General features: G+C 39.2%; 1 protein-coding gene across 4 annotated transcripts in view; it reads left to right on the top strand.

Moving 5' to 3' along the window:
* The window catches only part of LOC139459694 (neurogenic locus Notch protein-like), a 107,406-nt gene that overhangs the window by 76,426 nt on the left and 9,661 nt on the right, over positions 1-21,319 (top strand). For 3 of the 4 annotated variants that reach the window (XM_071241323.1, XM_071241322.1, XM_071241325.1), the window contains 17 exons: positions 5,099-5,332; positions 7,694-7,849; positions 10,567-10,755; positions 13,624-13,737; positions 13,974-14,087; positions 14,371-14,604; positions 14,749-14,862; positions 15,523-15,718; positions 16,003-16,148; positions 16,625-16,855; positions 17,251-17,409; positions 17,886-18,114; positions 18,727-18,928; positions 19,322-19,475; positions 19,803-20,458; positions 20,573-20,777; positions 21,066-21,214. In XM_071241323.1, the coding sequence (XP_071097424.1) occupies positions 5,099-5,332; positions 7,694-7,849; positions 10,567-10,755; positions 13,624-13,737; positions 13,974-14,087; positions 14,371-14,604; positions 14,749-14,862; positions 15,523-15,718; positions 16,003-16,148; positions 16,625-16,855; positions 17,251-17,409; positions 17,886-18,114; positions 18,727-18,928; positions 19,322-19,475; positions 19,803-20,458; positions 20,573-20,777; positions 21,066-21,214 (3,482 nt within the window). The remainder of the gene's footprint in view (positions 1-5,098; positions 5,333-7,693; positions 7,850-10,566; positions 10,756-13,623; positions 13,738-13,973; positions 14,088-14,370; positions 14,605-14,748; positions 14,863-15,522; positions 15,719-16,002; positions 16,149-16,624; positions 16,856-17,250; positions 17,410-17,885; positions 18,115-18,726; positions 18,929-19,321; positions 19,476-19,802; positions 20,459-20,572; positions 20,778-21,065; positions 21,215-21,319) is intronic. The other variant, XM_071241324.1, reaches the window with a different exon arrangement.

Genomic DNA, 21,319 nt, shown 5'->3' with positions numbered 1-21,319 from the left:
GCCTGGTGGTTAAAGCGTTTGCTCGCCATGCGAGCTGAGTGTTCGGATACTGAGTGTTTTGAGGGGCTGTGTGGGTGCCATATGGTTAAAAGGTTCGCTTGTCATGCTGAAAACCTTGGTTCGATTCTTGACATGGGTACAATGTGTGAAGCCCATTTCTGGTGTCCCCCCCCCTCGTGATATTGCTGGAATATTGCTAAAAGCGGTGTAAAACCATACTCACTCACTCACTCACTAAGACCTGAATATTGTTAAAATCATTGTGAAACCTTACTCACTTACTCTATGGGATTAACATCATCTTCGCTGAGGCTCTTGGGTGTTTCTCTGTTGTCATGGGTGGGTGGCCTAGTGGGTAAAATATGGGTTCTTCACACTGAAAACACAGGTTTGATTCCCAACATGGATACAAGGTGTGCAGGCAATGTGGTATCCCCTGCTGAAATATTGCTGAAAGTGTTGTAAAATCTTACAATTTGCTAAATCTTATGGCCAAGATCTCAACTTACGCAAATGTATAATTTTTTAAAAACATTTTCTATTTCTGTTTTGAGGGACTTTATTTGTTAATACAAAGTTTACAAATCTAACGCCAAGGTGGTCAGGTTGTTGACATTTGCTGGAAGGCCATGAACTGTTTTGCTTCCTGCCGATCAGCTACTCCTAATCATCCACTCCGACTCTTGGAACATAGGGAGAACTGTTTTTCGAAAGGGTGATATTGTTATACTGTATGTCAAATGAAACACTAGACATATAGCACTTTTTCAGCATTGTAATTTGCATCTTGTTTACAAAGGTAGCCTGTACAAACAGCAGGGGAACATACTGTATGGACGTCTGTCTGTTGAATCTGTAGTGAATTTTGTACTATTAAGGGAGGTATTATGTAGATAAGTTTGCTTTTTGACCGTAACTGTGAACCCATCCAGATCAAGACTTGCAACCTCTTTTGTATCGAAATATTGAAGTTAGGGGTGGAGAAACACGTCTCCATTGATAACATATGTTTGTGTGGGATATAGAAATATGGGCTTTAGAGTTGAGAAGTCTGTTGTAAAGATGTGAAGAATATTTGCACTAGCTCTCTTTGTACCCTGCCCAACTTTCTATTTGTGGAGGGTAGGACAGCTGGGGCCCAAGTCATTTTTGTGCTTTAAAGAATGTTGTATGGACAATGCAAGTTTATGATGACAACAGTTCAGTTCCTATCCAGGAGTAAGTCAATCATTAAATGTTCACATTATTGGAAACGCTACCTAACAGTGTTACCCCAACGGTACCCATCTCAGCCGGTACATGCAGAACTGCAGGATTGAGGGCATGTTTGAAATGTAGTTTACCTTAAGACGTTAAGCCACGCAATGCAAATTTCAGTAATAACACCCCCTCAAGTCCAAAACCTCATTCATGGGACGTTCTTGTACACCCCATGTAGAACACATCCCATCCCCTGTACACCATTCCCTGATGTTCTCTGATGTAGACTCATTATGCACTTCTGCCAGTAACAAGGCGCTAGGAAAAGCAACAATAAAAATTCCTGGAAACTGTTGGCATCGTCTTGAACTGTAAGAGATAGCTTGGCCCAGTTCTGCGTGCAGCAATTCTTGGACTGTTGTTAGTGGTGGTAAGTGGCGTAAGATTTATATATACCTACGGTTCACGCAGGGATTCCGCGGATACCTTCGATATTGTGAAAGAGGCGCTATTGATTGACTGTAGAACTACTCCTGCGGAACTGTGGACAAACAAAAGATTCATCACAGACAGCCATACAATATTCATTTGCTGGAGTACAGGTTCTTCTATTGAAAGACATGGCTTCAAACTAAGAGAAAGGGAGACAGTGTTTGTGACATAGTTAGGGATGAATACAATGAAGGGATTTGTACCTTAAAGTGATTTGGAAAGGAAAAATAAAATCCAGTTTATTTACTCTGAAAAATCCTTTTATAGCAGTTACCAAGTAACAGTTCGGGTACTGAGTGTTTTGAGGGGCTGTGTGTTAGCAGCGTGGTTAACAGGTACGCTTGTCACGCTGAAAACCTTGGTTCGATTCTGCACATGGGTACAATGTGTGAAGCCAGTTTCTATTTTCCCTTGCCATTATATTGCTTAATACTGCTAAAAGTGTAATAAAACCATACTCACTCACTCACTTACTCAGTGTTTTTTTCAAGTATTTTTTTATTCAATTCTGCATTACATCACTTCATGGCCGCAAATACAAGAACCATGAAGACCATGAGTAGGAATTGTGGAATATTTGCCATGTTCCAAGTCTTTTGTTTTCCTGCAGTGTTGATGTCACGGAGTAAATTATTTACAGCCAGCTTATCTCTCTACATAAAACTGATGTCAGCTTACTTGCACTTAAATAGATACAGCTGAAATGATCCATGCAAGGATCGGTGTTCGTGTGGATTAAAGCGTGGTTACTTTTCTATTTCACTTCATTTTTCGAAGTAAATAATTCAGTTCCAAATTCCATGTGCAATATCAGGGTTTCAAAAATGATACCGAATGAATTTGTTTTGTGCAGATCACAGTGTAGATATCTGTAAGGCCAGAAATAAAAAGAATAATTAATTCACGCTAACAATGTTGAGAGAAGTATGTGTGAACCCTGACACTGGTACGTTACAACGTAACATGAAATATGTTTCACACATGATTGATGCTGTCTATGTAATGTTGTATCGTTAAGTGCAATCAATTAACTGATCACATTGTTTCACATCTTGCCTGTCAATAAATGTCGTGTGCTTCTACTCATTGGATCAACTATCTATGCATCATTGGTCTGTCTGCCCCACTTGTTGTGAATAGGCTGCTCGCTTGTAAGTGTGCGAGCTTATTATCAGCCTATGGAAGTAATTATAGAGAGGGATTAATGCTGTTATAATGCCTTAATAGATTAATAGATGAAATAGTGATGGAAAAAAATATATAACGTGAGTTTTGATGTAGTTGTTAAGGTTATTCTGTGCGTTTATGGTTTTGATGTATTACAGCTTAGGAGGTTATGGTACACTTTGTTGCATTATGAGTGAGTGAGTGAGTATGGTTTTACGCTGCTTTTAGCAATATTCCAGCGATATCATGGCGGGGGACAACAGAATGAACTTCACACATTGTACCCATGTCGGGAATCAAACTCGGGCCTTCGGCGTGATGAGCGAACGCTTTAACCACAAGGCTACCCCACCACCCTTATCACATTATGATACAACGTATGATACGTTATATGTGGACGCTCGTTATTAAATCATCAAAGGGAAGAATTGGAGGCTAACCAAAATATATTTAGAAAATTTGAGTTAATCAAACTATTAGAGTTAATTCTGCTCAAAGTATCAATCACTGGATTGTCTGATCCAGACTGAATTATTTACAGGCCGCAATCATATACCTGGAACATTGCTGAGTGTTGCATTAAACAACAAACAAACTGCTTTGCATCAATACTGGGTACTCATATCATAATCATATTATGGCACAAACATTGTGATTTGTAACATCTGTATGTTAAACAGTATATTGTGGTGTGACACTTACCATTGCAAGTTGAATAAGATTGTAGATATATTTTATGAGAAATATAGTTTGGAGTTTGAGGTGAATATCAACATGCAGGAGTCTGAGAAATTAGTCCAATGACTTGTGTATTTAAGTTAAGGTAAAGCTAAGGTTTGTTCATTTGAACAAGCTGTCTGAGTCTGTTGTGCCATATCAGTTTGTGTTGAAAGTGAACAATTTCTGCCAGGTAAGGGATGAAAGTTGGACAAAGGTAAGGATGTGCCTGCATCACTTCCTTCACTTTGCTGATAGTTTGAACTTCACGAAGGCAGTGAACCTAGGAAAAAGTCTAATGTTGTTGAGTTCAAATACACCACAGTCAACCAATTATAGGGCATGAGAAAATAGTTTTATGTAGAATATGAAAATTCTCGAAACGAGTCCTATGGAAACATATCTTTATACTTTTAACAGGTCGTGGGAGCAGGTTAGAGAGTCACAAAGATAGAGAAATAAATTAGGTGTTTGGGTTACAAGCACCTGCAAAAGTAAGGGTTATGGTCTTGTTGAGTGATGAATCATGAAGATACTCGGGAGAGGTTGAGTCATCGGAGGAAATTTAGTAGAGCGTGCTGCTACTGAGGGAGTGATGAATAACCTGTAAGCTAGAATCATTGAAATGCCTTTGTGTCTTGAAGATATCATAAAATAAGGATGTATTTTGTCGTGGGGCATCTATTTTCTTAATGCCTCCAGTTACTTGACAAAAGCGCGAAGTTAACATGTCAGATGCTTGCACTGTGCTGATTTTTCACAGAGTTCATGTAACCTTTGTACTGCAACAATTATAATGTTTGGACATTTTCAGGAAAATCTTTTCTAATGTTATTATGAGTGAGTCTGGTCTCATGGTTTAGCAGTATTCCAACCATTTGTCAGATTTAAGCAAGAATGGCTTTACAAATTGTACTCAGGTGGGGAACTGAAGCCTAAAGCAGATGTATTCATGTGAAAGAGAACTTGACATGTTTCATTTAAAAATACTAAATGCATAGGTAAAGATGAAGTGAGTCAAAGAGGTTGTTTTTCAAGTATTTGAACTTAAGCAAGTCTTTCCGCCTACACCAAGCTGATTTTCATCAGTGTAGATAAAAACATTACAAACATTTTAGCCATGCTTATGTACTTAATCATGTCAAGAATCCAAAACTTGCAATTGTCAGATAGACAAAAAGGCTTATGTCAGCCATTTGACCATGTCTTATTATTTTCATACTGGTATTTCAAAGTTAGAATAGGTCTTCAGCAACCCATGCTTGCCGTAAAAGGCAAGAATGCTTGTCATAAGAGGTGACCAAAGGGAGTGGGTTGTCAGGTTCGCTGACTTGGTTGATGCATGTCATCGATCCAAATTGTGCACATCAATGCTCATGATGTCAATCACTGGTTTGTTTGGTCCAAATTCGATTATTTACAGACTGCCGTCATATTGCTGGAATATTTCTGAGTGTGGCGTTAAACAACAAATAAACAAACAAAGAAAAACATGACACTTACATTCTACCTTGCATTCCAGGCACATATTGTGACATCGACATCGATGAGTGTCTGGAACAGCCAAGCATCTGCCGTAATGGTGCCACCTGCATGAACCAGCCAGGGGGCTACCAGTGTATCTGTGTGAATGGCTGGAATGGAACAGACTGTGGGGAGAACATCGATGACTGCAAGGAGAGTCCCTGCTACAATGGGGGCACCTGTAGAGACAGAGTGGGCTATTTCTTCTGTGAATGCCCAAAAGGAAAAACAGGTAGGAAAGTGTATTAAACTTTCCTCTGCTATCTCTCCCAATATTTCCTTCACAAACTGAAAAGTGTTTGTCGTTCTTGTTTATGGATAATACCTAACAAATTCATTTTGTTTTTCAGACAATCCTGCACTAAATGTTTTTTTGGTAAAACAAAAAGTATGAAAATAAAATTCTTCATGTCAAATTGGGTTTCTTTAGGATATTAACCTTGTCAACCCTTACAACATCTATTTCATGATATTGCCTTTTGCATAGAAAATTTGTCTTGACTATGATAACAGTGACATTGATTGAGCAAAGTGGAGAATAATAAGGATTGTTGGCTAGATACTGTAACCTGGTACTGAGGTGCTGGGGTGATGTCGGTCAAATATACAAAACTGTAGATGTGTATTGTCAGTGAAGAAATTCAGCAGTATGTATACCACTCAAAAAAGGTTAAGGACCACAGGATTACTATAGTTAATCTGTCATGCCATCACTTTTTATGAGTAGTATATGTCTGTATTGCGATATGTATTGGTACAGTGTAAACAGTTAAGCTCTTATTTTCAATCACTGGATTGTCTGGTCAAGATTTTAATAAAGTTAAATTACAGACCGCAGTCATATAGCTGGAATATTGCTGAGTGAGGCGTTAAACAACAAACAAACATGACTAGTGTTACCTACAGGTGGAGATATATTATGTTAACAATTGTCTTGAGGACAAGATTTTGTTTGAAACTATCATAAAACAGAATACCCCAAAGCCTGATGATATCAGTAATGTTTTACATATGATCCCAAGGCGAAGAGAGTTCCGTCTGTTGAAGCAGTCTGCAGTCACTAATGACTGATTCTCACGATCAGAAATGTTTACTGGAAGGCATAATTCAGATAAGGTCTTCTATTGTATATGGTACTACGTTCTTGTTTAGCTATTTTGGTACTTCATTTGATTGTATAAGATTAGGATTTGCGACTTCAAATTACAGAAGAAAATCTCACTCGAAAATCTTAGTCAGTGTTCTATTTAGAATGAAATCCTGTGTCATAATTTTGTTTGGGTGTTGACCTCAATGTATTCAAAATACTTTTAAGCAATATCTGATATTTTTATGGATCATAATGAGACAATGTTGCATTGGTAAGGTAGAAATTTATGAAAGAGGAAGCTAACTAATTTGTACGGAAGTTGAGAGTTGGTAGTGTTGGGAAAGTTCTGTGACTGAACGAGTAGGGATGGATGGGAAATGGAGTATTGTCGTCATCTATTTCCTTGTTGTCTATACTGTAATCCTTTCAAAACTCCAAACCTTTCTGCCGTCTTTGTGGTCCAAAGTACGGTAATTAACCTACAGTGTCGTTTCATGGAATATGTTATGAAAAGAAAACTTAAATTTGAAAAAAGTGCATGACATTTTGTCATTGAAAGACACATAAAGAAAAACAGATCATCAGGATTTCCCAAAGACCTAAATTTTCACTGACATTATGCACATGCCAATATGCTGTCTACCAAAATTTGATTCAAAACTGATTTTGTTTTGCTGCTAACTCAAATCTTATGATGTTGATCATCTAGCAGTAACATTTTGCCATCACTGCCAGGAGACAATGTCTTAATTTCAAACCAGGCACAAATAATCACCAAATCACCGCTAGACTTGGCTACTAGAGCCTAGATCCTCTTTAAGAGACTCAGTGATACCTCTTCCCACGAATAATATATATATTTTATTCTCATCAGCTGGCAATGATTTGCATGGAGACAAAAGTTTGAGTAACATTGATAGCCATGACCTTCCTAAAGCAAGGTTGTTGTATGAGGATGAAGTGGCGATATACAGGGACAGATCTACCAAATTTCCGATTTGGACCTGGCCCATAACAAAATTTAAGGGAGGGTGCTTATTAGCTATTACCTTTGCTTCTGATGGTGACAATGAAAATAAACTATAAACTAAATTTTGTTTTGAAAATGTAGATGTGTTTTGGAACTGGGCATATAGTAGGTAGAATCCTGTATGTCATCACCATCCCTTGCATCATCTTATCTTGACTGGAGACACAGCAAACTTTATTTCAGTCTCTTCCTGTTCATAATAGAACATATCTTTCCATTTTTCCAACTTGATATGCATTTTCTATTGGTTCCTAAACTACATATATCTTGCTTCGTTTCTGTATAAACCTTGTTCTCAATATGATTGATACATCTTTAAATGAGTACAACCTGTGAAGACATTGCAAATGATAATCTCTGTTCTCTATGTATTTATACTTCCTGTTGTTTCTTGTATGATCATCTGACTAAAATGCTCCTGTCTTGGCTGACTACTAACAATATGGCCGCCACCATCTGTCGCTTGTCCTCAGGTCTGCGCTGCCATCTGGAGGACGCATGTGAAAGTAGTCCCTGTCATGCTGGTGCAAGTTGCGAGACTTCCCCTATTGACGGCAATCATAAGTGTACTTGTAAGCGGGGGTGGAAAGGCACCTTCTGTGACAAGGACATCAACGAGTGCGAAGAGAGTAAGTTCATGTCTCCCATTGCCACAAACTGTGCAGTCCCATGTTACTAGATTGTACACAATAGGACTTTGATTAGGATGAAGAAAACCCCTGGCACCAGCATATTAGCACTGACTCCATGCTACACAAGAGTGTTGCTTCTTTACATTTAGGAAAGATACGAAAATTATCACATGGCACATATTTTCACACCGTATGTAAGTGTTGGTTTCCTGGCACCAAATCATTAATTTGACAGAGGACCAACTTTTCAAAAATATTTTCAACATTTGATTATAAGAATACAAGGTGTCTGATACATTTGTATAGCGATGGTCAAATCTGATTGTTCCATTCATCACAACATTAGGGATTATGTTCAAACCACCAACCTCCTGGCCGTCGTTTCCAGACAGTTGCAGGCCACTCTGACCCAGCTGAGATATGGCTAACTTAAACCCCATTCACTCACTCATTCAGAAACCATGGCCATGCAGATGCACATGATAGTTTAGTACCATTTATACAAATCTGTGATGTACATGTACGACAATATTGTCATCTTGAGTTATATCGTGGGTTTGAATCCCGGTTCTCCCCGATAATGTTTCTGTGTTTGTCAGCACCTTGCCCTTGCTCGTGGGTTTTACCACAGTGATAAATGTCTTGGACCTGCATCACTTCGGGCTTGCCTCCCACATTAAGCTGACATTGGGAAATGTAACTGGAATACCATTCAAAAGCGGTGTTAAACCCAACTCCCTCATCGTCAGTTCAAATCTTGTGTGGCATATGTAAAATTTCAGCCATACAGTGATAATACCATTTTGAAGAAATTCTCATTGAATATATTTTATGCTTGAAAGAGACTGTTTTATTCATATCCAGAATTACAAAAACATATGCGTCATTTTGATTAATTCATAATTGCCTTGTAACTGAACATGAAACATGAGTACCTAATTTGCAAGTTAAATTGGTTGTGTACAAGAGTAGCAAGCCGGTCACTTGTTTTGTAGACACATAGCCTTGCAGAAACCTAGGTAGCTTGGGGTGAGGTTTGCCATTCTTCATTGGCAGCCTTATTGTTAAGCCATGTTTACAACACAGTTCTCACGGATACCTAATACCTTGAACAACGACTCAACTGATTTCATTTTATTTTTGCCTATCATGATTACTGCTTTGGGGCTTTCACGAGCCACTGACTTTCTTAGGCATTTTTGTCTCGCTCCTGTAGGCAAGAGTACATTTGAAAAATGAAGATATTTATGGGAAATAATATGTTGACCTTACAACACTGTAGAAATAATGAATTGTTCAAACAAAACGTATGCATCAGAAACCAAGCGTGGAAAATACCATGATGATTTAGTTGTGAGTGAATGTTGGTAAATGATTGTAATTGGATAGACTCAGGTATATTTTAGTTATGGTTATGTTCAGTGGTTTTTATCAAAATCAGTTGGATGAAACGTAACTTAAATGTTAGTGATAGGTATTTTGATAAAATGTGTATTAATCTGAATTACTGGAACATGTAAATCAAAGATATATAGGTATACCTTGGATATTTATCATGACTGTTTCTTTTGATTTACGAATTAATTTGACCATGTGATATGATATGGAATTGTGTAATATACTGTTGCGATTTCATTAATGTGTTGGAATGGTCTGTAATACTTGTTAAATCATTAGATAAGTCACTGTCGAACCTTGACACTGTTGCACCATTATCTGGACCTGTTTGTTGACCCCACAAATGTGTTTACTACATAATTGTGTAAGTTGCTCTGACAGTTGGGTTTAGACAGAGAGCCATGTAATGCTTACAGATCACTTCACTGCAGCTGCTCAATCAGAAGCTTTACACAGCTCGTGCTTCTTGATCGTGATTTAAATATGACCCATCAAAAACAATAATTTTCACATTTGGACTGTAAATTTGTGTCAGAAGGTGACTGCAGGGTTCGTAAAGGCTTGAAAAAGCCTTGAATTTTTAGGTCCGTCTTGAAAAGTGTCAACCTTGAAAAGCCTTGAAAACCACCATACTAGCTTGAAAAGCCTTGAAATTGTACAAATGTACATATTACTTGTTAATCTAAGTTTTGAAGCACACAGAAATATGTACCAGAGATGTTTAAGTGATATTTCTCACAGTGATAGATTTGTGATAGTGAAAGATCCTGAAAAATTCATGACAAACTTCAGATTTAATTGTTTTTAGTTTGGTGAAAAATTAGAAAATGTGTGTTGGTCATATTACTTATTAGGTCCTACGACTAATATATGGTATTGTGGATTTTATAAATATTGACAGACTAAGGCAAAACTAAAAAAGACTTGAAAATGACAGCTAGCAGCCTTGAAAAGCTTTGAAAATGCCTTGAATTTTAGTGTTCTCCTTATCTGTATGAAACTTGGACTGATTTTATGTCCATATTTCTTGTCCAGAAATCTCGAAGTTATTCAGTACTTTCCTTATTCTGATGGTATATTCAATGTTATGCTTTGGATATTGGTTTGAAACGGCAGTTATTCTCAATATCCAGTAATCTTGAAGTTAATTATAGGTCCCCTTGGTTAGTGCTAAAGAGGTTCAACTTTACTTGATAAGCTCACAAAGCAGACTTTTTTTTCAAGAGGAGTTTTCATCCCAATTCTGCCAGCAATGTTTTACCAAATTATTCCCAAACTATGAATTATGAATTGTAACATTTTCTTGGTTTCCCCAGGTTACGAGGGTCCATGCGAACATGGCAGTACATGTGAGAATACTCCTGGTAGTTTCAAGTGTATCTGCCAGACAGGGTTCTCCGGTCAGTACTGTGAGGTGAACATCAACGAATGTGCCTCCAACCCCTGTCAGAATGATGGCACCTGTCTGGATATGAATGGAGAATACAAGTGTATATGCATGCCAGGTAAGAGCAGTGTTCATGCACAAGTTCAAGTTCAAGCCTGTAATATGACTTTCTGTCGGTGAGCCCACTTACAAATTGCCTGTGTATTCACACTAAAATGTTCTGAAAGTGAATCTGATAAACAGTTGTGTGTTTGTGGAGTTTTGAACACAGACTATAAGATATATTTCTTCTTTTACACTGATGAACTGTGCAATTATAGTGTTTGATATATGATACATGATATTCTTCAGTGTATGTCAATATGGATTATTTCTCAAATTGTTAAATGACCATGTTCAACCTGATTAACATTTTGGCATAATATTACTGATGTGTCATTATACAAGGTTATGTATTGTCCAAAGATTAAAAAAATTTAGCTTTTTTTTTATATTTTACACTGAAGTAATGTATTGATATATGTATTTTATCAATAACTTTATACCATTGTGACTTTGCTTATGATTTTCGGTCCGCAAAATTTCATTACAATATGTTTCAATGTAAAATTTGGATTTAAGTCATGATAAAAAATCTGTAAGGGAATCTGTTTTGGCATGTCTAAAATATTCAATAAAAGAAGTTATTTGAAAAGAACTAAAGTTTCCCCATTTCAATACTGTTGGTATTGCTTGTGTACTGAGGCATGAGAACATGTATACTGAAAGAAATATATAGGCTTCTTATATATGTCACGTTCCCACTTGTAATAGATGTCATAACATTACACGTCAATTCTTATCAACCCAAGGTGACAGACTTATTTATCTTTCTAAATATTTGTACGATTTTCCCATGGCGATATTACTCGGGACACTATTCAAATTTACTGAGTGACAAAGAACTTTTCTAAAAGTTTTTAAAATACTACCATTAACCTGTTGCATCGGCTGTCAGTTTGCCACAAGCTGCAGTGAAGCCCTATAATTCATGTGAAAAGTTAACAATGATACCTCGGCTTTCCCACTCGTCTCGGTATTACGCAGCCCCCTGCACTGACAATGTACGCACTAGTCAACTGTTAGAAAGCTACTGATGTACTCAGGGATGTTTAACAAAGGTCAGGGATGAAACTCAAGTGTGGGAAAGTTGTCTACCCTTTCTCAAATGAGGTTCCACATGGGGAGTCTTAAGATGAGAAAGTGATATTTACTTACAAACTTCCTGGTATGCTTTAGTGATTAAATATAATTGTAAATCAGAATTATATGATTGTTAAAATAGTTTTGAAACAATGTAATTGAACTATGGTCAGAGAAGAAAAATGATTTTAATACTAAAAAACATGAAAAGTTGTTTATTTTCTCTATTTAAACCATAATAGACTATGATCATATGTGATATAGGTTTATGTGGTGTACTGTTTTAAGTGAGTATACAGGGATCACATTTGCCAAAACATTCACTGGGAGCAGATTTTCAGGTGTCAATTATTTCTTGATGGACCAGTCTGTATGCACTATGCAAGTGCCTCATAACTGCTGTAAGGCTCCAGACTGTAGTTCTCATTATTTCCACTCCATTGAACTGAGCCATTGGTAGAGCAGCCATAGTGATCCATCTGGGCCAAGAGTTGTTTGGGAAAGCTTTTTATGACGATTTGAATCGTGGGAGCGAGGAGAAGGGAAACTGTTAAATAAAGGAAAGTGGGGCACAAAGGTCATGCTTCATAAACACTGATGTATGATGTATGTTTTAGTATGTATGAGTACAAATTCAATACACCTTAAATCCAAGATGAGGCTTTGTTGGGATGTGTGTGTGAGAGAACGAGGAGGGGGGGTTCTGCAATCCTGGGAATTTCTGTGATAAATTTGTGACTTCTTTCAAGTTGAGGGAGGAACATTGTGGTCGCCATCATGGGATTGTGGGGAGATGGGGCCATTAGTATGTGCACTAAAGTCTACTGAAAGGTTCTTTGCATATTCAGAAGACATTTATGATGTTTCCCAGGGTGTAGTGGAGCATTGATGGAGTTTGGTTTGAATCCTAATGATGAGAATTTTTGACAGGATGAAAAGAAGGGTAGTTTGTGGACCATGTTGATTGTATAAACTGATTGTCAAAGGTATGGCCATTTGTAGTTGGGAATGTTTGAGCGACACATTTAGTGTATTCGAATATTGAACACCAAAAAGTGAGGAAGAAAGCCAATGAATAATGTAAAACAACAAAACATTGACATTATTGTTATTAGGTACAGACTCATGAAGATCCGGGGTAGAATAAGTCTTCAGAACCCATGCTTGCCTTAAACAGCGACTATGTTTGTCATAAGAGGTGACTAATCAGATGGTAGACTCGTTGACTTGGTTGATGCATGTCATCGTATCCCAATTGCTTGGATCGATGCTCATGATGTCAATCACTGCATAGTCTGGTCCAGACTTGATTATTTACAGACCCCCATCATATAGCTGGAATATTGCTGAGAGTGGTGTTAAACAAACAAAATATTATCAGGTACACATGTGCGGCACATTTCTGTTAAATAATGGGTTATGGACAGTGCGACTTAATACTACAATCACAAGTTTTGGTGACATAATACTTTTGTCTCATTTCTTTAATTTTGGGTGGTAGGGTGGCCTAGTGGTTACAACATTCGCTTGTCATTCTCAAGGCCCGGGTTCAATTCCCTACATGGGTATGTTGTGTGAAGCCCATTTCCCATATCCCCTGATGTGATATTACTGGAATATTGCTGAAAGCAATGTTTAACCGTATTCACTCATTTTGATTTCATTTCATACTCTTATTCTTCATCTCGCACAGACCATCCGAAAAGAAATGTTGTTTTGAAATATGACAGTTATGACAGTGGGTGTTGACATATATACATATTGTAGCTTGTACCTCGCTGTATGTATATGATTGTGTTGCTAGGTTTCACGGGAGACAACTGTGAGAGGGACATCGATGAGTGTGCTAGCCGGCCCTGTCATAATGATGGATACTGCGAAGACTTAGAAAACAACTTCAAGTGTACTTGTCTACCTGGTGAGTCTATTAATCCTAGGAAGTGCTTGATTTACTGTCAACTCTAAATACTATTCACATAGTTATTTTCCGGAAAACAGCATTCGTAGGAAGTCTTGTTTCTGAAGATGTTTAATAACAGATCAAAATAAGAAGAAAATGCACAATGTAAGAGTTTTTTTAAGAGTTCCTGAATTTAAGCTAGTTGGTGCAATGTGTTGAAATTAAGTTAATGAATGGATGTGTTGTGGTTGAAGGTTTTCAAGGTCACACCTGCAGCATCAACATCAATGAGTGTGAAAGTGACCCATGTCTCAACGGTGCCACCTGTAACGACCGCCGGGATGCCTACAGCTGCACCTGTCTCCCAGGTAAGTCACCTGCATCACAAGTAACGCCTCATTTAGCGGGAAATAAGTCATTTCTTCTCTTATGAACTATTGAAACATTGTCTACTTTTAAAGAAAAACTTTTCTGGAGGGTGATTTAACCTGACTAGTTCAACTAATGCCTTTTAGTTTGTATTTTAAGATGACTACTTTGACAGAAGAGTATTAGCCATTTCAGCGTTTCACTAATGTGAGACTAGAGGCCTGTTTTAGTTGAAAAGTAAAGGGTAATTGTTCTGTTACTCATCGAAAACTTTCTTTGCAGGTTTCCGTGGTGATCATTGTGAAGAAAATATCAATGATTGTGCCAATGTGAACTGCACCTTTGGTAAATGCATTGACGGCCGTGAGACCTATCACTGTCAGTGTATTAGTGGGTACACAGGCACCCACTGTGAACAAGAAATAAACGAGTGTGACAGCAACCCTTGCAAGTTCGGGGCAACCTGCTATGACTTGACCAACTCCTACGAATGCCGTTGTCAGATGGGAACATCAGGTGAGCTTCATTACCCAACTTCATCCGATAGACGATTATGTCTTCAGATTTCATTTATTTAAAGACACAGATCATGTTCATCTTAATGTTGCAATAGTCACATTCAAATACTGTGATGTTTTAGTAATTCACAAATACTTCCAGGTCGAAACTGTGAGAAGAACAACAATGAATGTGCCAGCAACCCCTGTCGGAATGATGCCAACTGTATTGATGGAATTAATTCGTACACCTGTCACTGTAAACCAGGCTTTACAGGTGAGTACAGACATGAACGTGGTCCATTTAGCAAAGACAACACAGAACTTTCGTAAGTCTGTACTTAAGGCTGGACTTATGACAGGTGTATTTGTTGTTGTAAGATTGCTTTGTGAAAAGACATACACGTTCTATTTCAACAACTTGAAGTCAGGAAAAAAGCAGTGATATGACTTCAAACCTTCAGACTTTAAGCAATTACCATAAAACATAAAACAATAGAACAAGCACCTGGAATCTACAGAAGGGATAATCATTCTGTAATGGGGTTGATTAATTATTTTACCCTGATTACCTTTTGCATAGATAATTCCTGATCAATATGGTTGGTGGGGTAGCCAAGTGGTTAAAGCATTTGCTCATCACGCCAAAGACCCGGGTCTGTTTCTCACATGAGTGCGATGTTTGAAGCCCATTATGGTGTCCCCCGCTGATATATTGCTCGAATATTGCTAAAAGCAGGATAAAACCATACTCACTCACTCACTCACTCTCACTCACTCACTCACTCACTCACTCACTCACTCACAATATACAAGTTCAAATATTCTGTTTCCTTTATCAAAGAAAAGTTCTCAAAGCTCTAAGTATTTCAACAGTACTCATCTTGAGATTTATGTGGAAATGACTATGTTTGTGACAAGTGAATTACTGTGGCAGGTGAACACTGTGAGCGGGACATCAACGAATGCGAGTCCAACCCATGCTCTAATGGAGGAATATGCAAGGATGAGGAGAACGGCTTCCTGTGTGACTGTCCGCCAGGATACTTCGATGCTCTCTGCCTGTCAGATGTGAATGAGTGTGCAAGCGACCCTTGTCTCAATGGCGGGCAGTGCATTGATGGTGTCAATCGGTATGTAAACTTGGGTTTGGATATTACTGGGGAATATTCCTGTTTATGGGAACATGCCTTGAAACTTCATATAGTAGGCAGTATACAAATGTATTCACTGGTATAGAATTAAACCACTAGTCTGAGTCAAGTAAAATGTACATGTGGTCACATGATCCAGTTTGTATTGGATGGTTCCAGAATGTAATAGAGAATATTTTTTGTAATGTTTTGTCTTTTTATGTCGATGAGGTTTAGAATGTATTGGAAGGTTCCACAAACTTAATGTTTGTTGAATGTTTCAGTTTTGACTGCCGCTGTTCTCAAGGTTACGGCGGGTACAATTGTGAAAGCAACATCAACGAGTGCATGTCCAATCCCTGTCAGCATGGAGGAGCTTGCAAGGACTATCTCAATGGCTACACCTGTGAATGTAGGCCTGGATGGAGTGGTGAGCCTTTAACACTGTTTAGATTTCAGAAGAGGCTAGATCACTAGTAGTCTAGCACTGGATCCTTCATTGGGTTTCTGGGGCAGAATAGGTCTACAGTACCCTTGTTCCCTATGGGGATTCTAAGGGCAGAATATGTTTTAGTAACAGAACCCTTATTTAGTTTGTCCCCAGTTCCCCATGCTTGTCCTCCGTGCCATTTTCACTGACTCTGAGTGTGTCTCTTTCATTCATAGGATATGTAAACCGACATGACCTTGAACTTGTCCTGGGTCCACTTGCACAACGCGATCTTAGCGCTAAGATTGCTTTATGCAATTGGGCCAAGGTATAGTATTAGATTTTTTGTTTTGTGTCACATTTCATGTCCAGTTAAGCAATATCAATGCTGCTCTATTGGAATTCGGTTTGCTACAGGTGGTCTTTCGTCATGTTATGTCGTTAAGTTGTTAATGAACCACTTTCTTATTGTTCAGGAACAAACTGTGAGACCAACATTAATGACTGCATCAGCAACCCATGTGTCCATGGCCGGTGTGTCGACCAGAACGACAACTACTTCTGTCACTGTGAGGTGCCTTACACAGGCAAGAACTGTGATGTTGAAATGAACCCCTGTGCTGCCAGCCCCTGTCGCAATGCTGTACAGTGTGTGCCCACCAACAGCTACCAAGACTTTGAGTGCACATGTACTACAGGATACACAGGTATGTACAGGACTCTGTAGCGGTAGATGTAGGATTCTGTAGTGGTAGATGTAGGATTCTGTAGCAGTAGATGTAGGATTCTGTAGTGGTAGATGTAGGATTCTGTAGTGGTAGATGTAGGATTCTGTAGCAGTAGATGTAGGATTCTGTAGCAGTAGATGTAGGATTCTGTAGTGGTAGATGTAGGATTCTGTAGCGGGAGATGTAGATGTAGGACTCTGTAGAGGTAGATGTAGATGTAGGACTCTGTAGAGGTAGAGGTAGGATTCTGTAGTAGGTATCTAATTTGTGACTGATCGTCAGATTTTGACAAAAGTGTATAATACCATTGTCCCCAGGTAAGGCCACTCCATGAACGTATCACATTGTATGATTGTATGCCATTGTATTCACAGGCCGCCACTGTGACCAGGACATAGATGAATGTGCAGAACAACCTCCATGCCTCAATGGCGGCACATGCCAGAACACCAATGGATCTTTCATCTGCCACTGTCCTCCTGGGTATGAAGGCGAGCAGTGCGATCTTAACCCTGATGACTGCAAACCTTTGAGTGAGTGTCGTTCCTTTTGTTCTTCCTTCAAACCTTCTTAATATGATATAGGGTGGAATAGGTTCCCAGTGCTCCATGATTGGTGTAACAGCTGACCAATGAGGAGCAGGAAGCTACAATATGTGACCTTGCTGATTGTGTCATATTATACCCCAGTGCCAAGTATCTTTGCTTATCAACCACTTATAAGCCTTTCCTGCTCTGAAGTATTAGAAGCCACTGTGTTATAGCTGTAACATTGCTGACGACATAAGACAGAATTAATATATTGCAAAGAATGGAATTGATATAACTAACAAAGGCTCTTTGCTTCCACTGGATATGTTTACCCCCTTTGCACTGATTTTCAGTGATCCATTCAAATAATTTTCACTTCTAATTTGCATTTTTTGCCCAATGGAATCTGTTTTGGTGGATAATTGTGACTGATTCTCTGGCATTGACATTTCATATCATGTGTGTTTTCATTCCTACAGATCCCTGCTACAATGGCGGAACCTGTATTGATGGCATCAATAACTACACCTGTGTGTGCGTGCAAGGCTTTGGGGGCCACCATTGCAAGGATGACATCAACGAGTGTGCGTCTATGCCCTGTATGAATGGCGGAACTTGTACCGACTACGTCAACTCGTATACCTGCACATGTCAACCTGGATTCAGTGGCATTCATTGTCAAAACAATGACAATGACTGTACAGCAACGTAAGCATCTCGACAACTCCTTCTTTGTTGTCCCTTGTTAGGGCTACACACAGCCGCTAGTCCACAAGAGGAGAAGCATCTACTTATTACTTTGCAATAAAACTAGAAATGAATTTGCACTTCGTATAAACACATTTATCCTCTGAAACTGGCTAGCACATGACATCCCGCTTGAGTGATATCAGCAATATCTTCATGGAGATCCTGCTGCAATGAAATTGCAACAATGCTTTGCAAACCATTGTGACATCATCACTTCCCATGAAGCCACAATCAAATAACCAATCTCTCTGCCACAGAGGCTGGTTAGCTGTACCTTTTACACTAAAGTCTTTGTTTTTTTACTATTTACAGACTCAAAAGGTTGAGGGAATATGATTGAATAAATGAATGATTTGGGTGATGAACAATACCTCACCCCAGTGTCTTTTCATAACACATTAATCAACACTAATCAATGAAGGTTTAAAAGTGTTTTTAACTTTTATCAACCTGTGTTGATATGTTTGCTATCCAAACTCTCTCTGACGACAGTCTCTATATGTCATGATGGTCAACCTGAAGATTTCGCATGTCTTGCCTATTTTGTTTACTTACGTTCATGCATTGTAGGTCGTGTCTGTATGGCGGTACCTGTGTGGACAAGGTTAACCACTACCAGTGTCTGTGTGCTCCTGGCTACATGGGATCCAACTGCCAGCAGCACATCAACCCCTGTGACTCCAATCCTTGTCTCAATGCGGCCACCTGCAACAACGTTGATGGAGACTTTGCTTGCTACTGCCCCTATGGCTTTACTGGGCCTCGGTGTGAGGTAAGGAAGATAGCTCTGATAGCATTTTAAGGCCCTGATAATGTAGCTGAAAGAAAGAAACTATATCTTTGTGTTACTTTTTGCAAGTTTACTAAATTTCGAACCTGAATAGGTCCCACTCATTCCCCCTGGGCATTACTGTGTGGTTTCCGCAACTGTCCTCATATGCTGACCTTTATGTGCCTGATGTAGATTTGATTAATAAAGCTCATGTTTCAAAGCTGTAATATTGGTAACTGTAACTTATAACAAACATTCCCTCACTAAAGCACATTTTGTGGTATGAGTCTTTGAGCATGTCCCTTTGTTTCGTGATACTGTGTGTGCAAGGTGATGAGCCTATCAATGATTCTTACACTTAGTTGATAATCTTTATAACATGCTGTCTCTCAGGAATTCCTGGACTGGTGTAGTCAGAGCCCCTGTAAGAATAATGGCAACTGTGTACAGCAAGCCAATCAGTACAAGTGCGTCTGCCCCCTCGGCTGGAAGGGAGCCCACTGTGATGTCTCGGAAGTTCCGTGTGACACAGCAGCCAAGCAAAGAGGTCAGTCAGAATGTGCTTGTTAAACTTTGAACATTTAATAGGGCATGATGTTTGTCACAGCTGGGTTATAAATTGGAAGGTTAAAGGAAATCAGTCAGTTTTTCAAAATAAATGATGAATGAATGATCAAGCTTGAATGTTGGAGGTAAAGGGAGGTAATTTTGTAGAACAGGATTGTCTCCCTTATAAATTGGACTAAATTGCTCATGACAAGAAAGCTCGAGAAAATATGAAGATCTTCATTAAAGTTCTAAATATAAACTTGTTCGTGTAACAAAGGAGATGTATAACTTTATCATGTTATCAACGTTATATTTCTGTTTCAAGGAACTACTCGTGACAAGCTCTGTCATAATGGAGGGACTTGTCATGACACAGACAACTACCACACTTGCAAATGTCAGACTGGCTACACAGGCAGTTACTGTGAGGTGGAGCTGAATGAGTGTGCTTCTCAACCTTGCCAAAATGGAGCCACCTGTGAGGACCTGGTTGGGAGGTACACCTGCCGCTGTGCCAATGGCTTCCAGGGTCAGAACTGTGAATTCAACATTGACGACTGCGCTACCAATCCGTGTGTGAATGGAGGCACATGTCACGATGCAGTGGGTGACTTCCACTGTTCATGTCCGCCAGGGACTCTTGGATTCCTCTGTGAGATTGATGAAGTTGATTGTTTACCCAACACCTGCCATAATGGAGGAACATGCAAGGACGAGATCGGCACCTACAAGTGTATGTGTCCGCCAGGATTTGTTGGAACCAAGTGCGAGGGGGATGTCAACGAGTGTCTCTCAAATCCCTGTTTAGATAGTGGCACTCAGGATTGTGTCCAACTAAACAACAGCTACCGATGTGACTGCAAACATGGCTGGTCAGGTCAGCGTTGCGACCAACCCATCACCTGTCATCAACAGCCGTGCCAGAATAGCGGAACCTGTTCCCAAGACAGTGGTGGAACCATCCGATGTGATTGCCGAGATGTAAGCAGCATTCATTCCCATTTCCATTATCTTTAAGTAAGATGTGTTAAGTGAAATGATGTTTGATGTTTAGATGTCGACTGATTCTATAAAATCTCCATTATTATTTTCCAGGGCTACACAGGTAACTACTGTGAGTTGACATCATCTGCCTGTGACAGCTCCCCCTGCCTCAATGGTGCCACCTGCAAACCAACCCCCACAGGCTACACTTGTACATGCCCACCAGGAGCGAGCGGCTCCAAGTGTGGGGAAGATGTTGTGCTGGAGTGCCAGTCAAACCCATGCTTCAATGGTGGAATCTGTCATGAAGATATAGGTCAGTACTGCCTCCCAAACGCAGTTGGTTATGCTTGGAATGTATTTTGAGAATGTTGTCTTCTCATAGCATGCAAAAGATCCAATGATTTGTTTGTTGTTTTGACACCACACTCAGCAATATTCTAGCTATTTGATGTCTTTCTGTAAATAATCAAGTCTGGACCAGACAATCCAGTGATAGTCATCATAAGCAACGATCTACATAACCATCCAATCCTGTTAGTCACCTCTTATGACAAACATGACTTGCTAGGGACCAATTCTAATCCGTCAGATATTGTTGTAGGTTTCTACCGGTGCCAGTGTCCTCGAACTTACACAGGAAGCCGTTGTGAGTACTACCTGCCTGAAGCAACCACCCAAGCCATTGATGAACCATGGCGGAGGTGCTTGGAACTGGGTTGTCCTGACAAGGCCAACAACGGACAGTGTGATGTAAGTTGTCATGTGTCTACATATCTTTTCCTACAGGAATATCACGTTTTCGATTTATTCAACAAACTCAACTTTATTTTCATATCAAAGTGATTAATATTTAAC

The sequence above is a fragment of the Haliotis cracherodii genome, unplaced genomic scaffold (assembly GCF_022045235.1).
Source record: "Haliotis cracherodii isolate W230 unplaced genomic scaffold, xgHalCrac1.p SCAF_13, whole genome shotgun sequence".
In the NCBI taxonomy this organism is placed as follows: Eukaryota; Metazoa; Mollusca; class Gastropoda; order Lepetellida; family Haliotidae; genus Haliotis; species Haliotis cracherodii.
This window is presented reverse-complemented; position numbering and strand designations above follow the sequence as displayed.